Source organism: Zeus faber, assembly GCF_960531495.2.
Source record: "Zeus faber genome assembly, chromosome: 2".
NCBI classification, from domain to species: domain Eukaryota; kingdom Metazoa; phylum Chordata; class Actinopteri; order Zeiformes; family Zeidae; genus Zeus; species Zeus faber.
This window is the reverse complement of record NC_137189.1, coordinates 30,308,744-30,333,433: the sequence shown is the minus strand read 5'-3', so window position 1 is coordinate 30,333,433 and position 24,690 is coordinate 30,308,744. Positions and strand designations below refer to the sequence as shown.

General features: G+C 43.4%; 1 protein-coding gene across 1 annotated transcript in view; it reads left to right on the top strand.

Moving 5' to 3' along the window:
* Positions 1-24,690, top strand: part of LOC307247723 (dystrophin-like) — a gene marked incomplete at its 3' end in the record, with an annotated part of 162,177 nt that overhangs the window by 134,727 nt on the left and 2,760 nt on the right. Inside the window, exon 9 of the mRNA XM_080023846.1 lies at positions 4,769-4,965. Within this exon, the coding sequence (XP_079879972.1) occupies positions 4,769-4,965 (197 nt within the window). The remainder of the gene's footprint in view (positions 1-4,768; positions 4,966-24,690) is intronic.

Genomic DNA, 24,690 nt, shown 5'->3' with positions numbered 1-24,690 from the left:
CCGGCAAAATAAGTGGAAAAAACATAAATGGGATATGGGATTTGGGATATGTATGGGATTTATTTTAAATAAACAATGTTACAGATTACCACTTTAAGCCTCAGGTCATATAAATCTTTTATATAACTTTTTTTAAATTGATTTCAAGTAAATGATATCCTGCAGCAAGTTGGGTAAAAACATGTTATTAATCATTTTTATTTGTAACTGCTTTCTATCTTTACTGCGCGTCTAAGCATTTCAAATTGTATTCATCAATATTTCCTTGAATGGCATTTCGGAGCGACTAGAACTATTTGGAGATTCGCACAATTGTGTTTATTATTCTTCAAAAAAATCTTCAAAACAATGCCGTCAACGCATCGAACATCTATTTTCGAATAGGGTTTGCGTGTTGCATCGACTCTTCCTTGTATCGCCAAGTATCCTACACAGTTACATGTGTAGGATGTCTTTCTTCGTCCTCTCTGTCTCCCATCCTTTCTCTCTTTCCTTAACATCGCCTTTACCCCACTCTGCTGTCACCCCCATGGCTCATTACGGAGGCTTTACGGAGCTACGCCCAACATAAAGCACTTTGCATCTGTCTATTTGCATATCCACCTGTTATTTCTGTCTCTCTATCTCCTCTCCATTGCTCTGTCTATCTCTCGCTCTCCTCTTTCTCCTCTTCCTCTTTTTACCTAATCGACCCCCCTTAACCCCACCACTACCGCCGCCATTGCTGTTTCTCTCTCAACAAACTCTCACCAGCTTTTCTTTCCCCTTTTCTTCTCCCCTTCCTCCCTCCAACCCCTCCCTTTTCAAATCCGAGCTGCCGGTCGTCACTTCAGCCTCATGTAGTCACAGCGCGTCCTCGCATTCAGCACATTAAGAGTTGGCAGACAAAAATGTCCAGCAGCGTCCAGCTGTCCAAATGGTTTGCTAGTCGGTGATTTCTCTCTGGAGGTTTCTCAGCGTCTGTTGTGATTTTCACCGTGATGCTCCACCACACTGTCTCCTGTGAGTCATATTTGAAATGTCTGAACTTAATTTAATGTGTTGGTGAAAGGAATGCCAGCCGACTATGCCGGAGTTTCTCAACACTTTAGAGCACTTTCATGACAACTTGGAGCTGGAGTAACATAAGCCTTGTTCATCAGGTGTTTTGGGTCTGTCCACATCAACTGGGTCACACCAGGCTTTCCTCTGACTGCAGCGCTGCTACCCAAGGTCCTCATATTTGGATGAAAGGATGGGGAAGGATGATATGCGGTCTGAGCGTGGATATCGTGATCACTTCAGATGAATCTCAGCTGCTTGTCCAAGTCAACCATCATCTGCCAATCCCCATGCAGACCCAAGGAACCCTGTTGGTGTTCTCTTCTGGGGTTGGGGTTGCTCCCCTTCCTTGAAAAACTCGATGCTGCACTTTGGCAGTTGGAGTCGCCAAATGTTACTGACAGCACTGGATGTGGTTTCAGCTTTTTCCGCCCTGGTGGTGGCGCCATCGGTAACGACCTTTTCCCAGGGATTTAGGAGAGTAGCTGAGGATGTGCTCCAATGTTCCTCTCTCCTGGCACAATGGTCCCAGTGGTGTTTCTGCTTTGCTCCAAACAAAGGGGTTGGAAGGGCTTGGTAGTCAGGACAGTTTGTATTAGGAAGCTGTTGTGGTGAGGGGTTTGCTTTTGAGAGCCTAGTCCATGCGACGTTGTGTGCTGCTGCTGCCGCCTCCCACCTGGCTCATGCTCCTTGCCGTCATATGCCGACCTCCTGAACAAGCCTCCGGCAGTCTTTGTCTCAGGCCTAGTCGTAACACAACACTGCGCCACTGCAGAGGCCAGCCCTCCCAGTTGCCGCTACTCCCACCAACCCCTTGTGCCGCTGGTGAGATATAGCCTTCTCCACTGCCTCCGGAGCCCTCCCGGTCCTCATCTCGATGCCAGTACCCAAAACTTTGGGGTCGCTAGAGTACCTGACTGACCAACTGACTCTTATCTTGAAGCCCTCCACTGTTGTCATGGGACTTAAATATATATGATAAGATAACACATGACGTGTATTATTATTATTGTGAGTCATATTATTATTATAAGGGGCCCAGCCCGCAGAGTTTGTGACCGCATCATCCAAAGTTTTATCCAAGCTAAGTCCAAGCTTCAGCAAGTCATTCGCATAGAGTGACTTGCGCGCAGTGAATGTGAGTGAGTCCACAGTGAATGGGGGAAAAAACACATGAAAAATAAGATCCTTCATTGAAAGTAAACATGCAATTTATTTATACAAAATTGATTTCCAAAACATTAAATCTACATAAAAATCCAGCGTCCCTCCGGTTTTCCCCAGGGCGACCAAACAAGTCGCGTTGCCAGTCAGTTAAGAAGTGGACAGAACATCCATTGTTAGAAGTTAGTCACTCGTGAAAAAAAAAAACAAATCTCAGGAACCTTGAAAAAATGTATGAAATAACAAATGAAAAAAACTATGCTGCGTTCAATCTAAACTAGAAAATTGTCACTTGTGCTGCGTTTCACCGAATTTGGAAAACTCTAATAAGGACCTAACATGACTTAACTGGACACTGTGTATTGCTGCCTGCAGCCATATTTTTTCTTCTTCTTCTTCTTATTATTATTATTATTATGACTACTTTATTCATTTCCGTCGGGAAATTCAGGTTTTACAGCAGCGAAAACACTTCAAGTCATGAAAGGGATAAGAAAGCTGAAAATTATATACGTATTTACAAATCTATCAACAGCTTTATGGAGTAGACCTAGAAGATGGCAGTTACACTAAAGTAAATAAGTACAGGTAGTATCCAGCATCAGTGTCGTTATAAGTAACAACTAAAATACTTAATTGAAAATATGAAATTAAAAAATACATTATAATAGAAATTATAGAAATACAACTAAATGAGATGTAAAGGCTTCTGCCCTTTCATACACCAAATGTCTTTTTACCAGGAGGGGACAGGGATCGAGCCAGCCGTCTTCCAATTACTAGATGACCCACTCTACCTCCTGAGACACTGCCACCTCAAATACATATCCATGTGTATGTACACAAACATACCAGCAGCAGACCAAACTGTTTCCACACACACTTGACACGCACACACACACACACACACACACACACACACACACACACACACACACACACACACACACACACACACACACACACACTCATGCACATGCTTGCATAGGGCTTAGTTATCTACTGTATCAAGGTGTTTCCTCCATCTTTCGCACATACACAGTATTGTTTTCAATGGTTTTCACACAGCCAATAAATTAGTTCTCTGCAGCCAGTGAGATGTATTAGGGCCATACACACACACACACACACACACACACACACACACACACACACACACACACACACACACACAGAGTTATACAGGGTGCACAAGCGGACACACACAAGCAGTGACATGCATATGCATGTGTCATTCCTTTCCCATCCCATCCAGTCGCTCTCTCTCTCTCGCTCCCTCTCTCGCCCTCTCTCTCTCTGGTTTTGTTCGTCTGCTCATTATTCCGGCTGTCTGAGGTGCTCTCCATTACGGTATTCTATACGTCACACAGTTAACATGTCCAGCGGCCTCACTTCATTAACGCTCCGCTTCTTTGTCATCTCCTCTCGCTCCTTCTCATTGGGTGTACCACTTTTCTTCTCTCCGCTTGGGTCTCTGGATCCCTCTTTTCTCAACACACTTTTTTACCGCTCAACTGCTCTTTTCTCTGACTGCTCCCTTTTTCTCTGCGTCAGAAATCCATTCTCTGTTCATTCATCTGCTTTGCATTGGTCCCGCTGTGATCCGTCTCTATTAGATTAGCTGTGGGCTGACTGTACAGGTAGATGTGTCCCCTCAGCCCCAAATCCCCGCTCTGTGCTTTATCTCACTCAAAGTTTGCTGGTTCCATTTTCCTGCCACAGACAAGAAGGTCTGTTACTATCGTGGTAATTAATTGCGTTGTATTGCCAGTAAGGCACTTAATCCCAAGAGCTTTGCACTGCGGGCTGAAATATTGAATTCAACATGTGTGTGTGTATGTGGTTGTGTTTACAGTATGTGTTTTCTGAGGATAGGTTGGCTATTTTTCAACCCAGGCCTTATTAAAATGTCAATTCCGATCATTTATTGCCAGCTATTCAGAGCGCAACCTCAACGAACAATTTACTATTGAGAAACTTACCGCTCTGCTGCAGCTTCTTACTGTGCTTCAATGCAATGCAATGTTTTCAACATGTTTAAACAGTAAAATTCCATTAATTTTGAAACCTTCTTGCAATTGTCGCAGTACATCCAGAGTGTTACATACGTAGAGTAGGTTGCCAGTAGGACGCAACGCAGCTTCCCTTTTGTAGTCTGTAGACTAGCAGGGATGTAGCCAAACGGCCGATTTTTCGACTTTTTACGACATTACATATAATTACTGCCAATACTGTCACAATATTGTGAGTTTCCTGAGATTAAATGTTTTAGGCTTAAAGGTTTCCTCATTGGACTGCATTGAGACACAGTGAGAAGCTGCAGCAGAGTGGTACATTTCTTAATAGTAAAACTTTCAGCGTTTAACGTTGGCACCAACATATTAATAAGGTCTGGGTTGAAAATTAAATGGGTAAAGTAGCTGCATTAACGTTGTGCGTTCCAGCTGCGAGAAGTGAGATGTACCAGAAGGTTTATTGAACAGCCCACCATAAATAATCATAACCAACTCAAGCACTGATGGGAAAACCCACTTCTAACTGTCTGTTGCTCTATGTTCTCCAGATGTGGCGGTCCCTCACCCCGACAAGAAGAGTGTCATCATGTACGTGACGTCACTCTTCCAAGTGCTTCCCCAAAGCGTCTCCATGGAAGCCATCCAGGAGGTGGAGACATTGCCGAGGGGAACGCCCAGTGGCATTACCCGGGTGACGACAGAGGAACACTACCAGATCCAGACCCAGCAACGCTACTCCCAGCAGGTTAGACGCACACACACACACACACACACACACACACCCACACACACAGACACACACCAGAGTTTCTATTATCCGGTATCCGGTTATCTGTTGAAGTCTGACATTTAAATCTCTCCGGTCATAATCTACGGTGAAAATAATTCCCTCTCAGCACAATTTGAATTACTATTGGACGATAAAACAATTGCGATAATTATCGCCGTATTTTTTTCCTCAATGTCGAAAAATAAAATAGACTCGATCATTACCATATAAAAAATTCCACAGACAAAACCTGACCTGACCTTTCACCTCTAACCAATCACGGTGGTTGATATAGAAATAAACCCCGCCCGCAAGTATTGCTTGTAAACACACAGAGCGGAGACAGAGCACAGCGTCTAAAGTCAGAGGAGAAGCAGAAAGATGATACAGGGACACATACATCCATAGTTTGGCATTATTTTGGATATTTAAGTTTGACCCAAAGCAGACGGTAAACATCCAACGCCACAAATGTTATTATTTATTTAGACCTACTTGTCATATTTATTTTTTTTTTGATTTTATCAACATTTTATTTCAATGAAATGTTATTTTAAAAAAAAAGCTGCTCATGTTACTTGTTCACGAACGGAAATTATTTGATTTCCAGTAGTAATATTTGTAATACTTATTTATTTTTAGTGCATTAACTGATGAGACTTATTTTATTTTGTTAAATAAAAAATATTACACATCTACATGCCTTCATGATAAGCTCAATAAACTGAGATAATATTTGACCATTATCTTTTCCATTTGTCCGGGGCATTGAAATCTCCCAGGGTAGGGGAGCAGCACCAATTTTTTCCTAACGGAAACTCTGATACACACACACACACACACACACACACACACACACACACACACACACACACACACACACAAACACACAAACACTTTCAGCATGCTTGTCAAAGTTATGTCATTGTTCAATGTGGGTTCAACTGCAATATTGTTGCGTTCCCATGGTAACTGTGCCTTTGCAGTTTCCACGGCATGGGCCGTGACATTGTCAAAGTCACTTTGGCATTCGGCCATTTGGTGTTGTCCCTTTTCATACACCATACTTGTTGCCATGACAACATGATGGAAGGATGCATTGTATTTTCAGTTCTTAATGTTCATAGTGTTATGAACATTAAGTTTACGTTGGCTCTGCATGCGATATGTCTTTGTCACTCCATGTACTGTTAATATGCACTCTCTGGGCATGGAAGTAGATTGAATCACCAAACCAGAGACGAGTCAGAAGCAAATTGATAGCCTGCTTTTGAAAATTTTCATACGCTACCCACTCAAGTCAGAGGAACCCTATCCGAGGTAAAGGAACCAGAGAAACCAACCAGGCCTTTGCGACCATGTCAGAGAGTGAAGAGGTTCCCCATCGCCCCCCATCTGCCACCACCCTGCTATACCATCAAAACCAGTCGCAGGCCCTCTGATACTCCCAGCACTACTTCCCTCCTGCCATACTTGGCGCGCCTGACATAATGAGAAATTCAAATGACGACGAGTTCCACATTTTAAAACTCCTAAATCTGCTGCCAGTGCTACAAAGAAGAGAGAGGCCGAGGGCATTCATATGACCTGAGAAAACAGTAAACACGACAAACCAGAAGAAATTTAACGACAGGGGATCTGATCCAACGCTCTGCAGTGTCGGCCCTCTAAGTCCCCCAAGAGGCCGCCAGAGAATCACCTTTTCACCGCAAAAGAAATACAATCAGGGCTTAAAAATGGATTTTGTTTTTCAATAACTCAGTATTTTTTACATTTCTACTCGAGTTCCTCCCCCAACCTAATGTTCCGAGAGAAAAAAGGGATATCATACTTTTTTCCTGATTTTATAGACTGAATGAAAAAATGATGTTATTAACCGCTATGTTGTGGAACAATGAAATATGATTCCATTTTCGTTTTTGTTCCTGCTCTTACTAAAATGTCAATAAGTTCCCTTTTTCCTCCCAAATCTCCTCCTCAAATTAGTTCAGAGCCCTAATTAAATTGCTAAAAAAAACAGCAAAAAAAAAGAACGCCCCACAAATTGTGGGGCCGATGGCTCTGAAGGGAGAGCAGGTCGTCTAGTGATCAGAAGATTGCCAGGTTGATCCCCGGCTCCTCCTGGTAGCATGCTGAAGCAGGGCTGTGACGGTAGGACATTTCTCTTACCGCTGAAAAGCAGCGTATAACCCGGGTACTGCAGTTTAGTGATGGGGGGGGGGGGGCCGCAACACTTTTTTATTATTTTTTATTTTTTTGTCAGTCAGTGTGCATTACAATAACAGGATAAAACAGATAGAAGCTTTTAAAATGCACAGGGATAACCTTTCAATGAGGGAATATAAATAAGGGGAAACAAACCCACCACAGCAAAAGCCGCCATTTCGCGCATTTCTAAAATGGCCAGGAGCAGCCAAATAAGTTGAAATTTTTTCCAGATTTGTGTCCCTTTGTGGATTTTTTTTTTTTTAACCTCTCAACGTATTTTCAAAACCCAGTTTGATTTATTAACAGTAGATTAATGTTAAACCGTGGAGTTAAATATTCCCATTAGATTACATTGGGGGACACGGTTCACTTACCGAGACGCTGAGCAGCGCTGAACAACGCAGATCGATGGTTCCTTTAAAGCGACCGCCCAGATGAAGATCATTCCTCCATATTCCATGTGATGTGAAGTCACAATGTGAAAGCGTTTTCATACAGTTCAACCTTTAAATCATACTACTTTAACACACAAACGGAGACCTGGAGGGGGCGTGTATCAACGTCACTTGTTTTACGGTTTCACTTGTCTGTGAAAACTCTGTGTTGTTATTGATTAGGAGAAGTGGGTGGAGGAAGATCTAAATCATATCGCGGACCATAATCTGACCAGTGCGATAGATCGAAGTCAGTGTAAGCAGCACATACTGGACTTCATTTTCTGCGATGAGAGTCAGTTCTCCGACAGCAACGCTGAATCTGATATCATCCCGGACTTGGAAAACATTTCAAACAGCGGATTTTAACCTGAATGTGACGATGAAACGGAATATTTTCAAGAACCACTGGAGGAGACCAACGTACCAAGATACGCCTGTTGCTGCTTACAAGGGAAGAAGTTGATGACGTGATGAAGTCCGTTGAGGTTGGTGATTTAAAATAAAATAAAATAAAATAAATAAATAAATAAAAAATGTATATTCTTACTGTTAAATAAAAACATAAATATTTTTTAAAAACAAAAATAGTTGTGTTGTTGACGTTGTTCAACTTCATTCAGCAGTATATTAATTTGCCTTTGGCAACCCCATTTGCATTCTGGGAGCTGGCTGAATGAATCGAGTCTGGATGAAACTTTGAAGATGATTATCTCCAAAACACGGTTTGCCACACCCTTGTCATTAACAAGTCATCGATTTAAAAATATTTGCACGATTTGCACAAGTGACACCTTGGTGTTCTCGATCGTGGACAGCTGTGCCCAGTTTATAATCGCATCGAACAGCCGAATCCGATCAGACTGACAAATTTCTGAGTCGGGTACAGCCCTAAAAATAATGATAACCAGACACACACAATGGAAATCCCCCATATGTTGTAATGTACTGTCCATCCCCCTCGCACGCGGTGCACAAAGCTGAAGTGACAAGCGGAGCAAAAAGTTTCTCCAGAATTCCTTGAACATAGGATGGAAGACAGTCAATGATGATAACTAAACAGTGATTACTGTGCCCATATTTCATATTCCCCTGCAACTTTCACCAGCAAAAAAAATGGAATACAAAAAAATATACATGAATATTATTTGGGGTGATAACAGTAATGAGCTCAATACCGCGTCACGTGACGTCACGTATCCATGGTATTGTGGTAATGCAGTTATCATCACAGCCATGTGTCCTTGAGCAAGACACTTAACCCCTTACCTCTCCCCGGGTGCCGCTACTAATAGGAGCCGCAGATACTAGGAGTGCAAATTTGTTATACTGCATTGAGGTGCTTTTTGGGCTGGTATAACACACAAGGTATAACTCACCCGGAAGAAGCAGCACTGATGGGATCGGGGAAACTCTGTTTCATCACGAGGGAAATTACCGTACAGTCCGAGCAAATTTGCCGTGAAGTTAAAAATTCTGTCATCGGGTTGAGCATCACGTTGCACAGACGTAATTTAATGGCAGCGCAATGTACACAAGACAACAGAGCCCCAGCCGGCATCCCTCCCGCTCAGAAATGCATTACGCGCAGACCGTACCCGAGCCCTTTTTCGGGTCAAAACATCATCGCGATACATATTTATGGAGGTTGAGTAAGCGCCTACGATTATATCTTTGCCGAGCAGTAGCGACAAGGGGAATGGCAATAAAAGAGATGAAAAGAGTTGACAAACTATAAAAGCTGTGTAAAATATGTATTTTAACACCACAGGGTGTATTCTCTGTTAAATATTAAAACACTATATTTCCACCTCAAAATATAACCCTATCTGGTTTTATCGCGTTAACACTGAAGAGTCAAATTCTTGATGATTTTTTGCAGTTGCCCCGCATTCGGGTGCCTGAGCTGCAGTGGTGGAACGTATACTTTACTTACTGTACTTTAAATTACTGTGAATAAGTCAATTTTTCAAGCATCTGCCGGCCTACTTACTAGTATTTTCAGTTCTGAGACTTTTGAGTTTTAGGGTGCTTTCACACCTACCCGGTTTTAATCGAACTATGGTGCATTTACCCTCTTGGTGCAATTTGTTTGGAGAGGTGAGAACAAGCATTGTAACTCTGTTGCGGACCAAGCAATTGAACCATGGTCCTTTTGAAAAAACGGGACTCAGTTCCAAGTGAACCAGGATTCACTTTGTTACATGTGAGAGCAAGACCGATATATTGATAAGATATATTGACTCGGATATAAGACAGGATTTTTTTTCTTGGAAATATGTCTGAAAAAGTTGTCGTCATATATTCGTTGTATAGACTGTTAAATGTCAATATCCATGTGAACACCATCCACGGAACAACCCGAATTGAAGTGTGCGAAAGTGGTATAAACCAACAGCATGGAGAACGCTGTTTTTTCCTTGGACTCCTTCGACAAGGGAATCTGCCAGTAGCCCTTGGTTAAATCCAGTGTCGTGAAAAAACGAGCTGTACCTAAGTGGTCGAGAAGTTCATCGACCCAGGCATGGGGTAGGCATCGAACTTGAACCCTTGGTTCACCCTTCGGTAGTCCACGCAGAACCGGACTGACCCATCGGGCTTACCCACCAGCCCGATAGGACTAGACCACTCAGTGCCACCCACAGTGTCCACACCCCGGCCCAGATGTCTGCGTAGCTCCCCGGTTTCCCGCGGCAGCAGCGCCCTGGGAGCTGAGGGGGAACAGAGAGGGGATAGCACGGGAAGGGGAGAGAGCGTCCCGCAGCACCACAGAATCCGGCGAATCCCACGTACGACCTGGGGTTGTCGTAGTGCCCCCCCTGACATTGTCCTCCGGGGCACCGCGACGGACTGGGGACCCGGCGAATCCCGCGTGGGTTTTGCGGACGGACGTAGCGCCCCCCCCCCCCAGACATTCTCCTCTGAGGCACCGGGATGGGCTATGGACCCGACGAATCCCTTGTGGGTCGTGGGGTCGGACGCGGGTCTGGTCCTCTGGCCAGCTCCCGGTCGGCGGCAGCGGGCTGGTGGCCGGTCACGTTGTTGCTCCTGGGAGGTCACAATGGCTGCGTTATCATTATTTTCAAATAAAATCATTTTCTTGACAAAAACAGGATTTGGTCTTCATAAAGGCTTTTTCCAAAAATTGAGTCGTGAAAAATATATTGGTCAATAAGGCAATTTAGAAAGCAAACCAAAACACAGTGCATTGTGGGTTGAAAACATGTTGACACTTGTGTTTCCACTGTTCTTATTTAGTTGAAACGCCAAATCATAATGATGAAAACAAGGGCCCCAATTGCAATGCGCTGCTGTTGCTCCATTGTTGCCCGCGACAATGTGATTATGTGATAGAAAGCAATTTTTCCCTCATTCATGTTTTTCCTTTCTTATTCTGGATTACACGTTGAAATGAGCCCTCCTCACCACCCATTGGCATTACAAGGATTCATGTTAAATGCCACTACATACAGTAAGTTGAAAACTGACGCAGATTTCACACACTACTGGAGACTGCAGAGTTTTTTAATGAAAGAAATGCCAAGCGCCTCTACAAACAAATGGGATTCCACCTGCGTAACTGAACGGCTGGACAATGGATTTGTGAACGCACGGCTATATCATTGCGTAAAGATTGTAACTGTGACTGTCGGGGCGAGTTTTTAGAGTTTTTCAAGTTTTTCAAACTTTTTACACCCTGTACCACTTCAGAAAAATATTAGGCTTTCCAAGTCCACGTTCACACACCCATGTTTGGACATTTTTAGACTAACAATGAATGCAAAAAAATGTTAAAAGTTGACCAGCTTTTATGTGAGTATAGATTACTGCTAACACATTTCTGCGATGTCTGGGTCAATCAAGGTTAGCTTCAGTCTCAGGTCTGGCTCAGCACCCATCCTGCTTTTGTATTTTCGTCTTGATGATGGCAAGTGAAGAGAAGCCTTTCTCGCACAGATATGTGATCAGAAAAGGAAGGAGACAGCGCACAGCCTTGTCCGAAAGCGCAAGGTATTCGTTCGTATTCGTTGCTTAATCCAAAAGTCCAGCAACAAGTGTCTTCTGAAAGCAGACTTCAATGTTTCCTCGCACGACAATTCCATTAAACTCTCCTGCTCACCAACAGTGAAATCCTTGGTCATTTCAGAGTTTTCGATGCTGAACGGGTTTGTCACCCAGTTGTTGTTCGCTTCGGTCGTCACTGGGAAATATTCGCGGAACTATTGTCTGAGCGAGACGAGATGCGCAACAATGTTGTCCCTGACCCCATCATCAATGGTCAGGTCATTGTTAGACAGAAAACTCTCCAAGGCCGGGAAAGCTGAAAACCCGCCTTGACTATGATTTCAAACAATTCCAGCTTTTTCAGCCTGCCGTTGATTTTTACCCTGCACGTCAAAAACATTGACGGAGAGTCCCTCTAGTACCGCATTCAGTTCGTTCAAATTAGAGAATATGTCCGACAAGTATGCCAGTTTATTGAGCCACACAGTATCTTTGAAAACATCTGATAAGGGCAACTTTTTGTCCCTGTAAGAGAAGCTGGAACTCTGTGTAATTTGAAGAGCCTGGAAAGCACTTTCCCTTTTGATAGCCACCTTACATACATACTGCCGTATGAAGCAAGGGTTGGACATGCTCACTGCCCAGCTCAATGCAAAGCAAGTGAAACAGAGGAGAATTCATTGGTCAGGATTGATTGAAGTTCACAGTTTTCACAGCCGAGTACAGCACAGACCTCAATTCTTTGGGCATCTTCACCGCCAGGGACTCGTGATGGATGCTGTAGTGTGTCCATCGCAGTTCGGGTACCACCACGCAAATGCGGGCTGCTGCTCCGCTGTGGCGCCCTGTCATAGCTCTGGGGCCGTCCCTGCAGACTCCAACCCCTTTTCCAATAGAGTACATTATCTTGGACGAACGTGTTCAGTAACTGGAATATGTGCTCAGCTGTAGTTCTGGTCTCCAGTGATTTACAGAACAGAAAGTCCTCCTGAGCTGCACCACCATATTTATATTTGACGTAAACAAGCTGTGGGAGTCTCTGTCCGCAGGTAAGGGTTTCGGGACGGAGAGAGAGTCTTTCTTTCCATGGTTTGCCAACGTGGCAAACAAGTTTTTATTATACAGAAGCACAAAAAGGCTTGCTGGCCACAAGTATAAATAATAGATAATAATAATGATGATTTCAGGCGCAGGAGGAATAAATTCCAGTCTCGCTCCTGGTCAGCTGACGAGCCTGTGCGCCGGTCGCCTCTGCAAGACAGACAAACATTAAGAAATCTCCCTGTCTCGAGTCAGTGCCGAGCGGGTGCTGATAAGGCCCCTCAGTCCGCCCCACAAGCAAATTGGTCAAATCTGCAAAATCAGTAGTCTCATCTAGCTGGATAGAATAATATTGATTACTTTTGACATGCTCAGTCAGTGGGTTTTTAACGTCATCTGCCATTGCCCCTATTCTGGGTAACACAGTGTCGTTTGAAAGTGGCACCAAGTCTAATTGCTTGGCAGCCTTCTCCCCACACATGATGTGTGTCATCTCTATGGCTAATGGTAAACAGTTGTTCGCCAATCGTGTGTGGCTTACTGGCTTTCGCTATGCGGAGGCTGGCGTGATACGAGGCTTCCTGTGCTTTGGCTACGGGTGTGACACAAGCTTGAATCGTGGACTTGGACTGCTTCAGTTCGTCACGTTTTCCTAGAAAAAAATCAACTGGTTTGAGATGTCATGGGTTAATGCATTCATTGCTAAGAACATCACCACATACCAAGCACTGCAGCCTGGGGTCTTCCTGTGTCCTGCTGCAACTGAATCCAAATTTTAGGTAGCTTGAGTCATATCCTTGTACTATTTTGCGCTGTTTGCTGCTAGCAGGTGCCGCGGAGACTTCACTGGCGCTTGGGCTCGGTCTACTGTCCACTTCACTTTCAACGGGGCTGCTTGTGATGTTGTCCTCCTTATCCGCACTTCTCTTCCTAATTGTTCCCATTTGGAGCCACTATTGCAGTGTTTTTGAACGATTCATTTTGCCTCCGCTTCTTTCAATCACAGTTTGAGCTTGTACAGTAACTACTTGTAATCATGGACGCCACGAGCGAGAACGTACAGTATGTACGTTCGTGCCTTCCCTGCAAAAAAATTACCGGAAAGGCAAAAACTTATTTTAAATTACGTTTCAGTGATCTCATAGCTTAAATATTTTCATTTAAAAAAATTGTATTATAAGTTTTAAATTAATTAATTTAATTTAAAAATACACATTTTGGAGATTCCTCCATGTATCACGAGAGGTAGCTCGCGTACTGCCAATGGTACGCGTACAATAGTCGGAACAAATCGAGCGAACGATAGGTTTGAAAGCTCCGTTACTCATTTCAAAGCAGATATCTACACGCTTTTACTCGAATATATTTCTCTCACACTGGCATTACTTTAGTTTAAAAAAAAGGATCAGGATGTTTATTTATATTCTTGAATGTAGTTTTACTTTGGTCATTTTGTGTCAAATTTGTACTTTTTGTTCAGGAAAAGGTCTGAGTACTTCCTCCATCCCTGCTGCTCCCACCTATCCTCATGAGAGCCAGATGTTGCGCAGACAGCGTGTGGTCTGGGGTTGGTTCTTGGTGGTTCCTCTCAGCCCGTCCAACCATGTGATGGATCGTTCGGGGGCTGCTGTTGTTCTGGGAGGCGGGTTAGTTGATGACACAGTGCAGAGCGCGGCGCATTTCAGAACCACAACAATGGCGGCTCCCGAAGGTGATTGTGCCGATGCTGCCATAGCACCAGTTTTGACAGAAATAAATGTTATAACAGCAATAAATCACCAACAGAAGTGTGCACTGTTCGATTGTATTAGAGGAAAAAAAGATGATTTCACTGTTCATCCGACTGGATTCAAAAATATCTTGAGTTGTCAGCTTGCCCCGTTGGTAACAAAGAAGATGTTCAGCAACAACATTAATAATCAATAATAACCAATTATATTGTGTAGCTCCCCCTCGTGGTCACTAAAACAGCTCTAACCCGTCGAGGCATGGACTCCACAAAACCTCTGAAGGTGTCATGTGGTATTTAGCACCAAGACTGTAAGTCCTGTATGTTGCGAGGTGGGGCCCCCATGGATGGGCTTGTTGTTCCAGTACATCTCTTAGATGCTTGATCGCATCCGACTCTAACCCCGGCCATCCACATGATGTAGAAGAAAACGTGATTCGTCAGACCAGGCCACCTTCTTCCATTGCTCCATGGTCCAGTTCTGACACTCACATGCCCATTGTTGGCGCTTTCGGGGGTAGACAAGGGTCAGCATGGGCACTCTGACCGGTCTGCAGCTACACAGCCCCATATGCAGCAAGCTGTGATGCACTGTTTGTTCTGACACCTTTCTATCATAGCCGTCATTAACTTTTCAGCAATTTGTGCTACAGAAGTTCTTCTGTGGGATTGGACCACACCTATCACTCCCCACCTGCATCAATGAGCCCATGGGCTCCCATGACCCTGTCGCTGGTTCACCGGTTGTCCTTCCTTGGACTACTTTTGATAGGTACTAACCACTGCATACCTGGGACACCCCACAAGACCTGTCGTTTTTGGAGATGCTCTGAACCCAGTCTTCTAGCCATCACAGTTTGGTCATTATCAAAATGGCTCAGACTCTTACGCTTGCCAATTTTTCCTGCTTCCAACACATCAACCTCAAGAACTGACTGGTGTATGTATCTCAATATATTTTCAGCAGATATACCAAGATCATCTCTGACGTAGATTTTGTTCATGCGGCACGCTGTGATAGCATCACCTGTTTTAGTTAATCTAACTGCTGAAGGTGTTTGGAAAATGAAATGCTTGCTGCAAAATGCCAATCTCTCTTGTGATAGGGACTGTAAAGACCTCACAAGAAAGACTGGTGGAAGCAGGCTCGCTCTCACCTGGGAAGTGAATACACTAGGCGCTTTCCTGCTGACAGTGGGTGGATAGAGGAATGCAGAAAGAAAGAAAGCGAGGTTAGGAGTCAAGGCCGTAAAGTTAGTCAACCACCAGAAGTACTCAGACCTAAATTCAACCAATAAAATCACTTGTTTTTGGTCACGGTTTGTATTTCCAATGGAAACATTGCGAAGCTGATATCAGGAACAGGAAGTCCAGAAGAAAAACTGCAGTCTCGAAAACAAATGACGGGACGTTCGTCAATGTCATTCATATATGACACTTCTCTTTTCCGTAGATATTATGACCTGCCGTCGTGGCCACGCACTCTTTCCCTATGGAGGATTTTGATTTGTTTGACTTGCTTTTATTTTTTTCTTGCTGCTCTGTTAATTTATCTACGTCAGCATCACGTTGGAAAAGGGACGAAAATTAGCGTGTTTACCCGGTTGTCATGTTTCCATCACATTTATTGCCTCACATCCATCTGTAGCCGGTGTTGATGGGTTTTTGTGCAGTGGGAGTGGGGTGCATTGCAAGAGTAAAAAAAGTACAAATACCCTGATATACAGTAAGATTACTGTAGTACTCCAATAGTGAAAGTATCAGATAGATCGATAGATGGATAGACATTGGATGGATAGATAAATTGATCGATGGATAGATGGATAGCTAGATACTGGTGGATTGAAACCAAATTGAGGGAGATACAGCCTTGTAAAAGGGGAGTGAGGGAGAGAGAGAGAGAGAGAGAGAGAGACAGTGTGAGCTATCAGAGCTGAAAGGTGTAAGATAAATAGACGGAAAGAATCAGAGACGAATGGAGAAAGTACAGAAGATTGAGAGAAATTTAAAAAAAAAAAAATTGTTAAGTATTTTCTTTGTGTTTTGGCCTCCCGTCCACACCAAAATGGCGTTTTAGGAACTGGAAATTAAGCTTTTGGAAAACGCCTTCCAGGATGGAGATTTTTCAAAACTCTGTTTTCCATCTATTGGTGTGGAAATAAAACGGAGCTTCTTGAAAACGCTGACGTCAGGACCTCAACTTGCGTCAGGAACCTACGAGTGAAGGCCGACGGCCATCATGTCGTTGTGTCTCCATTAAAAGTTTAAAAAGTCTCTCTAACTTCAGGAGCGGCGTCCGTACAGTGTTGTGTATGAATATTATGAAGAACCTCGATACGCACGCTCCTAATGTTCTTCTGTGATGCTTGAATTTTGGAGGAGGATGTTTGGGGTTGGGTTCAAAGCACATGCTGGCGGTGAGTGTGTGCCTGTGATGAGTTCATCTGTATGTATGTGTGTATGTATGTGTGTGCGTGTGTGTGCGTGTGTATCCACCATTGAGTGCACAGGACTTGTCCAAATTGGTGCTGGTGTATGAGGTCGGAATTATATCGTAGCGCCTCCAAGCAGCAGAAAAGGCCCCGCAGCCGCCCCGGAGCCGCCCCTGAGTCCCACAGCCATATAGACACTCTACAACCACAGGATAGCCCTGAGCCCCATGTCCCACAGCCACAGAAGACCCCCCCAACCCCACGGAGCAGCACCCACACACGGCCCAAGGAGTATGAGAATGTGTGCAGACCCTGCACCCCTGAAGCGCACACATACAACCCGGTGCAGGCGCAGAACCAGGCCTGCGGACACCAGGCACGGACCACAGTCAGATGCGCCACCGGCCACAAGCCCGAGCGCCCACTCACGAGGCTGAGCGTGCTTGGCGCAGGGCTCCTGGATGTCAGCCCATTATTTTTTATATCTAGGGGGGGAAAGAGTTTTCAGAAATATCCATATACGTGTGAATGACGCCTAAAAGATTGGGTTAAGATGAGAAAGATGTGCGAGGGAGATGAAACAGACAGGAAGACAATTGAGAAAAAAAGGAGGAAAGCGACAGCAGCCATTATCCTTCCCTTCCCTCCTGTCATCATCAAAGCAACGCTGTCACTACAAGGACTAGTCTACAGTCGGGATAACACCTGGAACGCACACATAAGTACATACACAAAATACACACACTGTAACCCAAGCTTTCTTGCACAAACACATACAGAACAGTATTCTATTTCACACACTCGCACCCAAATACACTCACACACACGTACTCATGCAAATACATACACACACTAACCCACACACAGTCACAAAAAACCAATACACTAATACACACACACAAATGCATACTCACACATACACACACAGACAATGAAATACACTCACACACAAATATGTACAAACACACAAATACAAACACACTCGCACTCTCTCACACACCCATAAGCACGAAGTTAAAGTCTGCAAGTTTCATTCCAAATAACAGGCAGGGGTCAAAACCAGGAGATCAGTCAGAGAAGCCAAACTTATCTGCCAGGCAACAGGCACAGAATCAGGTTGCAGGAAAACAGGCAGAGAATCAGGTTCCAGGAAAACAGGCAGAGAATCGGGGTCCAGGGAAACAGGCAGAGAATCAGGTTCCAGGGAAACAGGCAGAGAATCAGGGGGGTTCTGATGGAAGGCACGAGGGATGTAACGGTATATGGTATGTTATCGAACTGTTCACTGTTTCATTACATTACAATAGATTGCATTTAGCAGACGCTTTTATCCGAAGCGACTTACAATTATTCAAGCACCGACGGACGCAGCCATCAGGAGCAATTAGGGGTTAAGTGTCTTGCTCAAGGACACTACAGCATGCTAGCATGTGGAGCCTGGGATCGAACCAGCAACCTTTAGATTACTAGAGGACCAGCTCTAGCTCCTGAGCTACCGTTTCAAAGTGTTATTGAACCGTAGGCCCTCTCGTGATTTGCGGTATTACAATATCTCGGTAGAAGTCCACTGGACACGTTGACGCAGCGGCACGGCGTGCGTTAGTGTTGCTTCCTATTATGTCCACTGCTGCGCCGCCACCGACCACATGAGCCGTGCGGCATTTCTATGTTTTTGTGCGGGAGGTATATTTTTTGTTTCAACTGTGCGCAGCTCCTCCAGGCTTTTTAATATAAACACGAGATGAACCGATTATTTTGAATGGCTCTTTTGTAGGAATGACAATGAGTATCGCTGGGTGATGAGCCGTTCTTTTTTTTTTTTTTTTTTTTTTTTGTCAAGTTTTACAGTTTTATGTTGTTTGTTTGAGTTGCCGTCTCCTGCCACCGGCAAATGTTCCCCCTATATGTAAGAGAGAGCTTATGCTCCTTCTCGCTGGGAGGTGCCCTGGCTGAAAAGGAGCGCACCCGCTGTCATGTCAGGTTCATAAAGCGAAGGCACACACACACACGGGTTTGACTGTGAGGTTTTATTTCATCAATTATTTTACTGTTATTATTTATACATGAAAAATACTGTTTATACCTGTTCTACACAAAAATATCTAACTATAATACTGGTTTTATTTTATTTATTTTATTGTGAAACGGAAAAAAAAATGTGTGTCTGTGTATGTGTATATATGTATATATATATAAAATAAACCAATAAAAAATGTTGTTCATTGCCGTTCACAATCAACTTTCCCAAGAGGGAGGGAGACGGAGAGAGAGAGAGAGAGAGAGAGAGAGAGAGAGAGAGAGAGAGAGAGAGAGAGAGAGAGAGAGAGAGAGAGAGAGAGAGAGAGAGAGAGAGAGAGAGAGAGAGAGAGAGAGAGAGAGAGAGAGAGAGAGAGAGAGAGAGAGAGAGAGAGAGAGAGAGAGAGAGAGGAGGTGATTGACGGCAAGAGAGTGAGAGAAGTGAGGCGGTGGAGATTAATCTCTCGTGTCTCTGGCGTAAAGGTTGACTTGCTTTTATCGACGTGCCGACACCGTCTAGCTGTCTGAGGAGAGAGAGAGAGAGAGATTTGTCCCTGCTCCAGAGCAATCCTCAATCTGGACTAACGGAAATGGCTGTTCTCAGTCACGGTTTAAAACAGTCCCAGACTTGCCCGGGCGTGGCCTCCAGGTGGACCAGGTTGATCTGGACTAAGACCAGCACCAAGACCAGACAGAAGGAGCTGACTAGTCCTTCATTACCTTTGTAGGACTTCCCCATCTAGAGCTCATTCTTTTTTTTTTAATTAAACAACTTTTCAGAAAGGCTTTTTTAAATTCTGGATTCAATTAAGTAGGATTATCTTTGTCCTGATTTAGATCAAACTCTGTTGGCGGAACCGCCCCCGTGAGATTTCCAGTCAAGGGCTCCTCGCTGGGACTTGGCTCGCAGGAGAGTTCATGTTGCTTCGCCTTCATCACTGCACAATTAAAAAGTTATTGAATGAAATAATAAAAGTTTTAGGTCATTTCAGCAATAGAAAGTCCAATGTCTAAATCCAAAAAAGTCAACACAAATATATGCCGAATTCTATTTCTGCTTATATCGAAGGGTTATTGCCAGTGGTGGAAAGTAACAAAGTACTTACTTGTTACTGTACTCAAGTCCTGATTTAAGTATATTTTGTTTAGACAGAGACTTTCGACTTTAACTATATATATATATATATATAGTATATATATGTATATATATAGTTCAAGTTCAAGTTCAAGAGATTATTCGTCACATACATACACATACGGTCGTACATATATGCAGTGAAATGTCATGACATACATACACATACGGTCGTACATATATGCAGTGAAATGTCATGACATGTATATAGTTAGTTAAAATATATTTAAAAAAAATACAAATATATATATATTTTTTGTTAAATATATAAGTAATGTACATGTTTAAATGAGCATTTGTTGTAAATTGTAATCAGGATATGTATGAGCTTTATCCTGTATACTGTATTACAGATTCTGATATATCAGAGCACTGGACAAATACTTTTACATTAGTTTTACCTCAGGAGAAAGATCAGTATAGTATTTCACTTTCAAGAGAGTAGTTTTGCACGACGCAGCTTCAAATGTCCAAAATCGTTTTAATTCTAACGCCGTAAGTCCCGCTCACTCCTTAGCACCTGACTGAGATGGGCGGGGCCACCTCCTGGACGTGCACGTTTAGGGGACCAGGAGCCCAGCTGCTGCTTGTTCTCTCTCTCTGTCTCTCTGTCATCATGTCTCCATTATGCTATTATGTGATTGTTTATGTTGCTTTTTTCTCTTCTCTTCTGCTCCTTGTTCAATCCACTCTCCTCCTTTCTCGTTCTTTCTTTCTTTCTTTCTTTCTTTCTTTCTTTCTTTCTTTCTGTCTGGCTGTCAATTTTGGCTTTTCTAACTTTCTCTCTTCTTCTTAACTTTCTTTCCCCTTTTTAATTTCTCCATTTCCATCTCATCTTATTTTGCTCTCTTTCTTTCTCCTCCTTGCTTCTCTCGCACTCTCTTGCCTTCTTTTTAACCTGCTCCACCTCTCTCTGTCGCTTTATCCATATTTTAACACACTACATTTTTTTTTCTCTCACCTCTCTCTCTACCTCCTCTTTCTCACACACTTACATTCACTCCTTTATCCTACTTCTCTCTCTCTCTCTCTCTCTCTCTCTCTCAGATCACAGTGAGTGTGGCTCAGGGTCGGGTGCGGAGCCCCTCGCCCTCCTCTCAGCCGCGCTATAAAAGCTATGCCTACGCCCAGGCTGCGTATGTCACGTCGCCTGAGCAAAAGAGGAGGCGTGTTACTGATCAGGTCCGTGTCTCGCAGCGCTAACATCCCACGCCAGCATCCATCCACCCGCTATGTATCTGTTTATCTGTCTGTCTATCAGCATGTGCTTCTGCCTGCCCGCCTGTCTGTCTGCCCCCTTGCCTGGTTGTCTCTTGGTCAATCATTGAGTCTGTATGTTGCTTAAAGGACCGTACCGGTATCAATTTGAGTTTCAGCCCCCTTACTAGTCAGCAAACTATGACCGCTATGACTCACTAACTCACATAATAAATACATATACTGTGCGTATAAATATATATATATATGTATATATACGCTGTATTTATAGGGTAAATTAACGCTCACTTGTTTTGTATACCCAATATCAGTAAAAACAAGCATTTCAGCTACCATTTCTGCCCATTGTTGCAATATTGCGACATTTCCATTAAAACTGACTAATGCCGCCTTCACATGGAAGACGGTAGACGGGAACGGCATAACGGCACTTTAAACGGGATAGGGTTAGGGCTAAACATTACACGTTCAAATCCTCCATCTGCTTCCTCGCTACAAGCACTAAACAGTATCCATGTAATTCATAAATAGAAAAAACAACTTTTGTATCAATCCACAGTTTTTATTTAAGCCATTTGAGTGTGATATTCATGAGGAAACAGCATCTTCTGGGTCCGTCACTGCAGCGCAAAACTGTGGCAGCCGCAGAAGACATACTCATTAGAGTCTGCTTCTCACTCTCTCCATGTCTGTAATGTAGCTATGTCACAGCCGTCTGTAATTCCGTCGCGGAGGAGGGAAACAACCAAAATATTTTTACTTTGACGGCAAATGCCATCTACCGTTGCCGTTGGCAGTGTTTTCTGCCGACTGGCCGTAATGCCTTGTCCACTAACAGGACTTCAGGTTTGCCATCTCCCATCTACCATGTTCTATGTGAATGCAGCATTAGACATAATTTTTTTCCATATTTTTATTTATTATCATATTTTTGTCAACGGTACTGTGGTCGTTTGCCTACCAAATGCCACCCAAGTGGTGTTTTCAGGGCCCACTGGCACCGAGACACAGAAGACGGGGGGTTGTAAACACCAGTTTATTGTAGAGAGTGGCCAGTTGGAATTAGCCAGGAGCAGATATGCATATGCCATGTTAGGCTCCCTATCCTGAGTGAGTGTGGGGATGGGGGTTTTAACCTGTTGCTCGTTAGACCAACCAACGAGCAACTGGTATGAAGCCCCTCTGAACCCAATCACCTAGATCCAGGTCAGGCGTGGCTGCTCAAACCACACCAACCCCACACCACAGGTACATTATTTTTCAGTATTTTGAGTGTAGATAGATAGATAGATGGATAGATACTTTATTCATTCCCAAAGTGAAATTGCAGTGTCCAGCAGCTCACATCAAAACAATTGGCAAAATAATAATAAAGCAAAAAAGCAATACAAGAAAATATGAAATAGGAAAATAGCAATATATTAAAAAATTGGAAAATATACAATAAACCCAACAGTTAACTGTACCAAATAAATCTTCCAGTGTACACTAAACCCTGATGATGTAGAACAGAAAAACAATGAAAAAGGTTAAAAATGAAAAAGACCGGAAAAATAAAAGGTTATGTCCAAAAGTGAAATATAGGGTCCAATACAATAACATATGATGAAATAAACAGTGAAGCAGAAAGATGAATGTACAATAAACGGAACAAATGTAACCCTTAAACAGCGAGCAAAATGGCTCCACTGGTTTAATGAAGTCCAAAATATGGCAAGATTAACTTACTTTGGGTACTTCAGGTCTTTATGGTCCTACAAGGGAAAATTGAGTTTGCAGCACAAGGCACAATAACACAAACAATAAGAACAGCAGGCCATATAGGTCAGACATGGAAGAGAGCAATAGAACAATAAAACAATAAATAATAAACAAGATGGTTTCACAAGCATCTGTCCATGCACAGTATGCGGCTATAAGAAATGTCTCAAAAGGGAAGTGCTACCGTGCGGTGCAGTGCAAATTAAGCACATGTATTGCAATCTATACCCATTGCGCTTTGCCCTGGGGATCCTGTACCACAGTCATAAGGGGAGAAGGTCAAATTCCTCACAACAAAGGAAGTTAGAACTGCCCAAAGTGGGCCGAGCCTTCCACAGGATGTTTGATACTTTGCACATTTCGATTTACATACCAGCAAAGCAAGTAAAAAGTTAGAACAGGCTCTATAAAAGGTTGGGTGTGAAGATTCGGACGGCTGGTCATGGTTTTTGAATTTGACTCCAGTTTGGTCCTTTAAATCATGCATTGTAATATATTGGAACGAGTTAAGAGCTACATACACATTTTACTGCGTGTTTATAATGTCACATTGGATTCTGCCAATGAGTGCTGTTACCGGCGGTGATTATTTTGAGGCAGTGGAAACGGTCAGGGGGCTTTTGGAACAAGGTAGAAGGAACTCCTAAAAATCCCACGTTACTTTTAAGTGACAGAAAGCTGACGTAACAGCCCGTCACAACATACTTTGTCCACAGTCTGTCAACGTCTCACTTGAGTTGACAGCAGAAACACAACAAAAAAACCCCACTTAATCATATCCGCCCATTGTCACGTATTTTATTAATGTCTGTATTTACCTCCCTCCATATTAATCTTGCAAATAATTTAGCAAACCAGGACATTTCCAAAAACATGCTCGCCTTTGTTATGCGGATGAGGCTGTAGGTGTTTTTTCTGAAAAGACGCCCTGCGCTTTTAGCTAAATGTAGCTCCTAATTTTCTCTGACTGGAAAAAATTCAGTCAGGGACTGTGTCAAATATTTAATGTACCGGCGGGGTGCTTGACTCTAACTTGGCTCGCACTCGAAAGCCTCCTCGAGAGGAACGATTTCCTGTTAGATAAGCTTTATTGAAGTACTCCCAGTGATATGCCGCGGGTTTAAAGTGTGTGTGTGTGTCACTGCCCTGCGATAAACCCCGCATCTCATCTCAATAAGTCTAAATATGCTTTCTTTATAAGCAACCGGGAGAAAAGGAAGAACAACGATTTTATTCTCACATCAGTGTTGTCTTCGATTTGACTTTTTGCTGTCCCTTGTTCAGCTTGTGGGAAGCACAGATTCCTTGTTACACACATGTTGGACTTCACTAGGCCCTCACTGGCAATCTCATCACTTTAAAAGACTGATTGGGGGATATATTTATATTTCTTATTTTAATGGTTTGCCGACAGCACTCAGACAGTCTTGGCTCCGTGGTTCACATCCATCAAACAAACGATCCTATCGCCAGAGTTATCTGCATGTGTGAGCAGTAATTCCAAACCTTCTTCTGAAGACACGGGCTACAGTACACTCTTTACAAACAGTACGTCCGTTCCACACAGATGTTACTTTTCCTCCTAAACCAGATGTTGCTCAATAAAATACAGCCCTTGACAAAAAAGTCACAGGATCTCACATGTGACCACCCATGCGTGCTTCAAATGTTGAAAAAAAAAAAAAACGTGATAATTGAAAAACCTGTGATATTCCCCCCGTT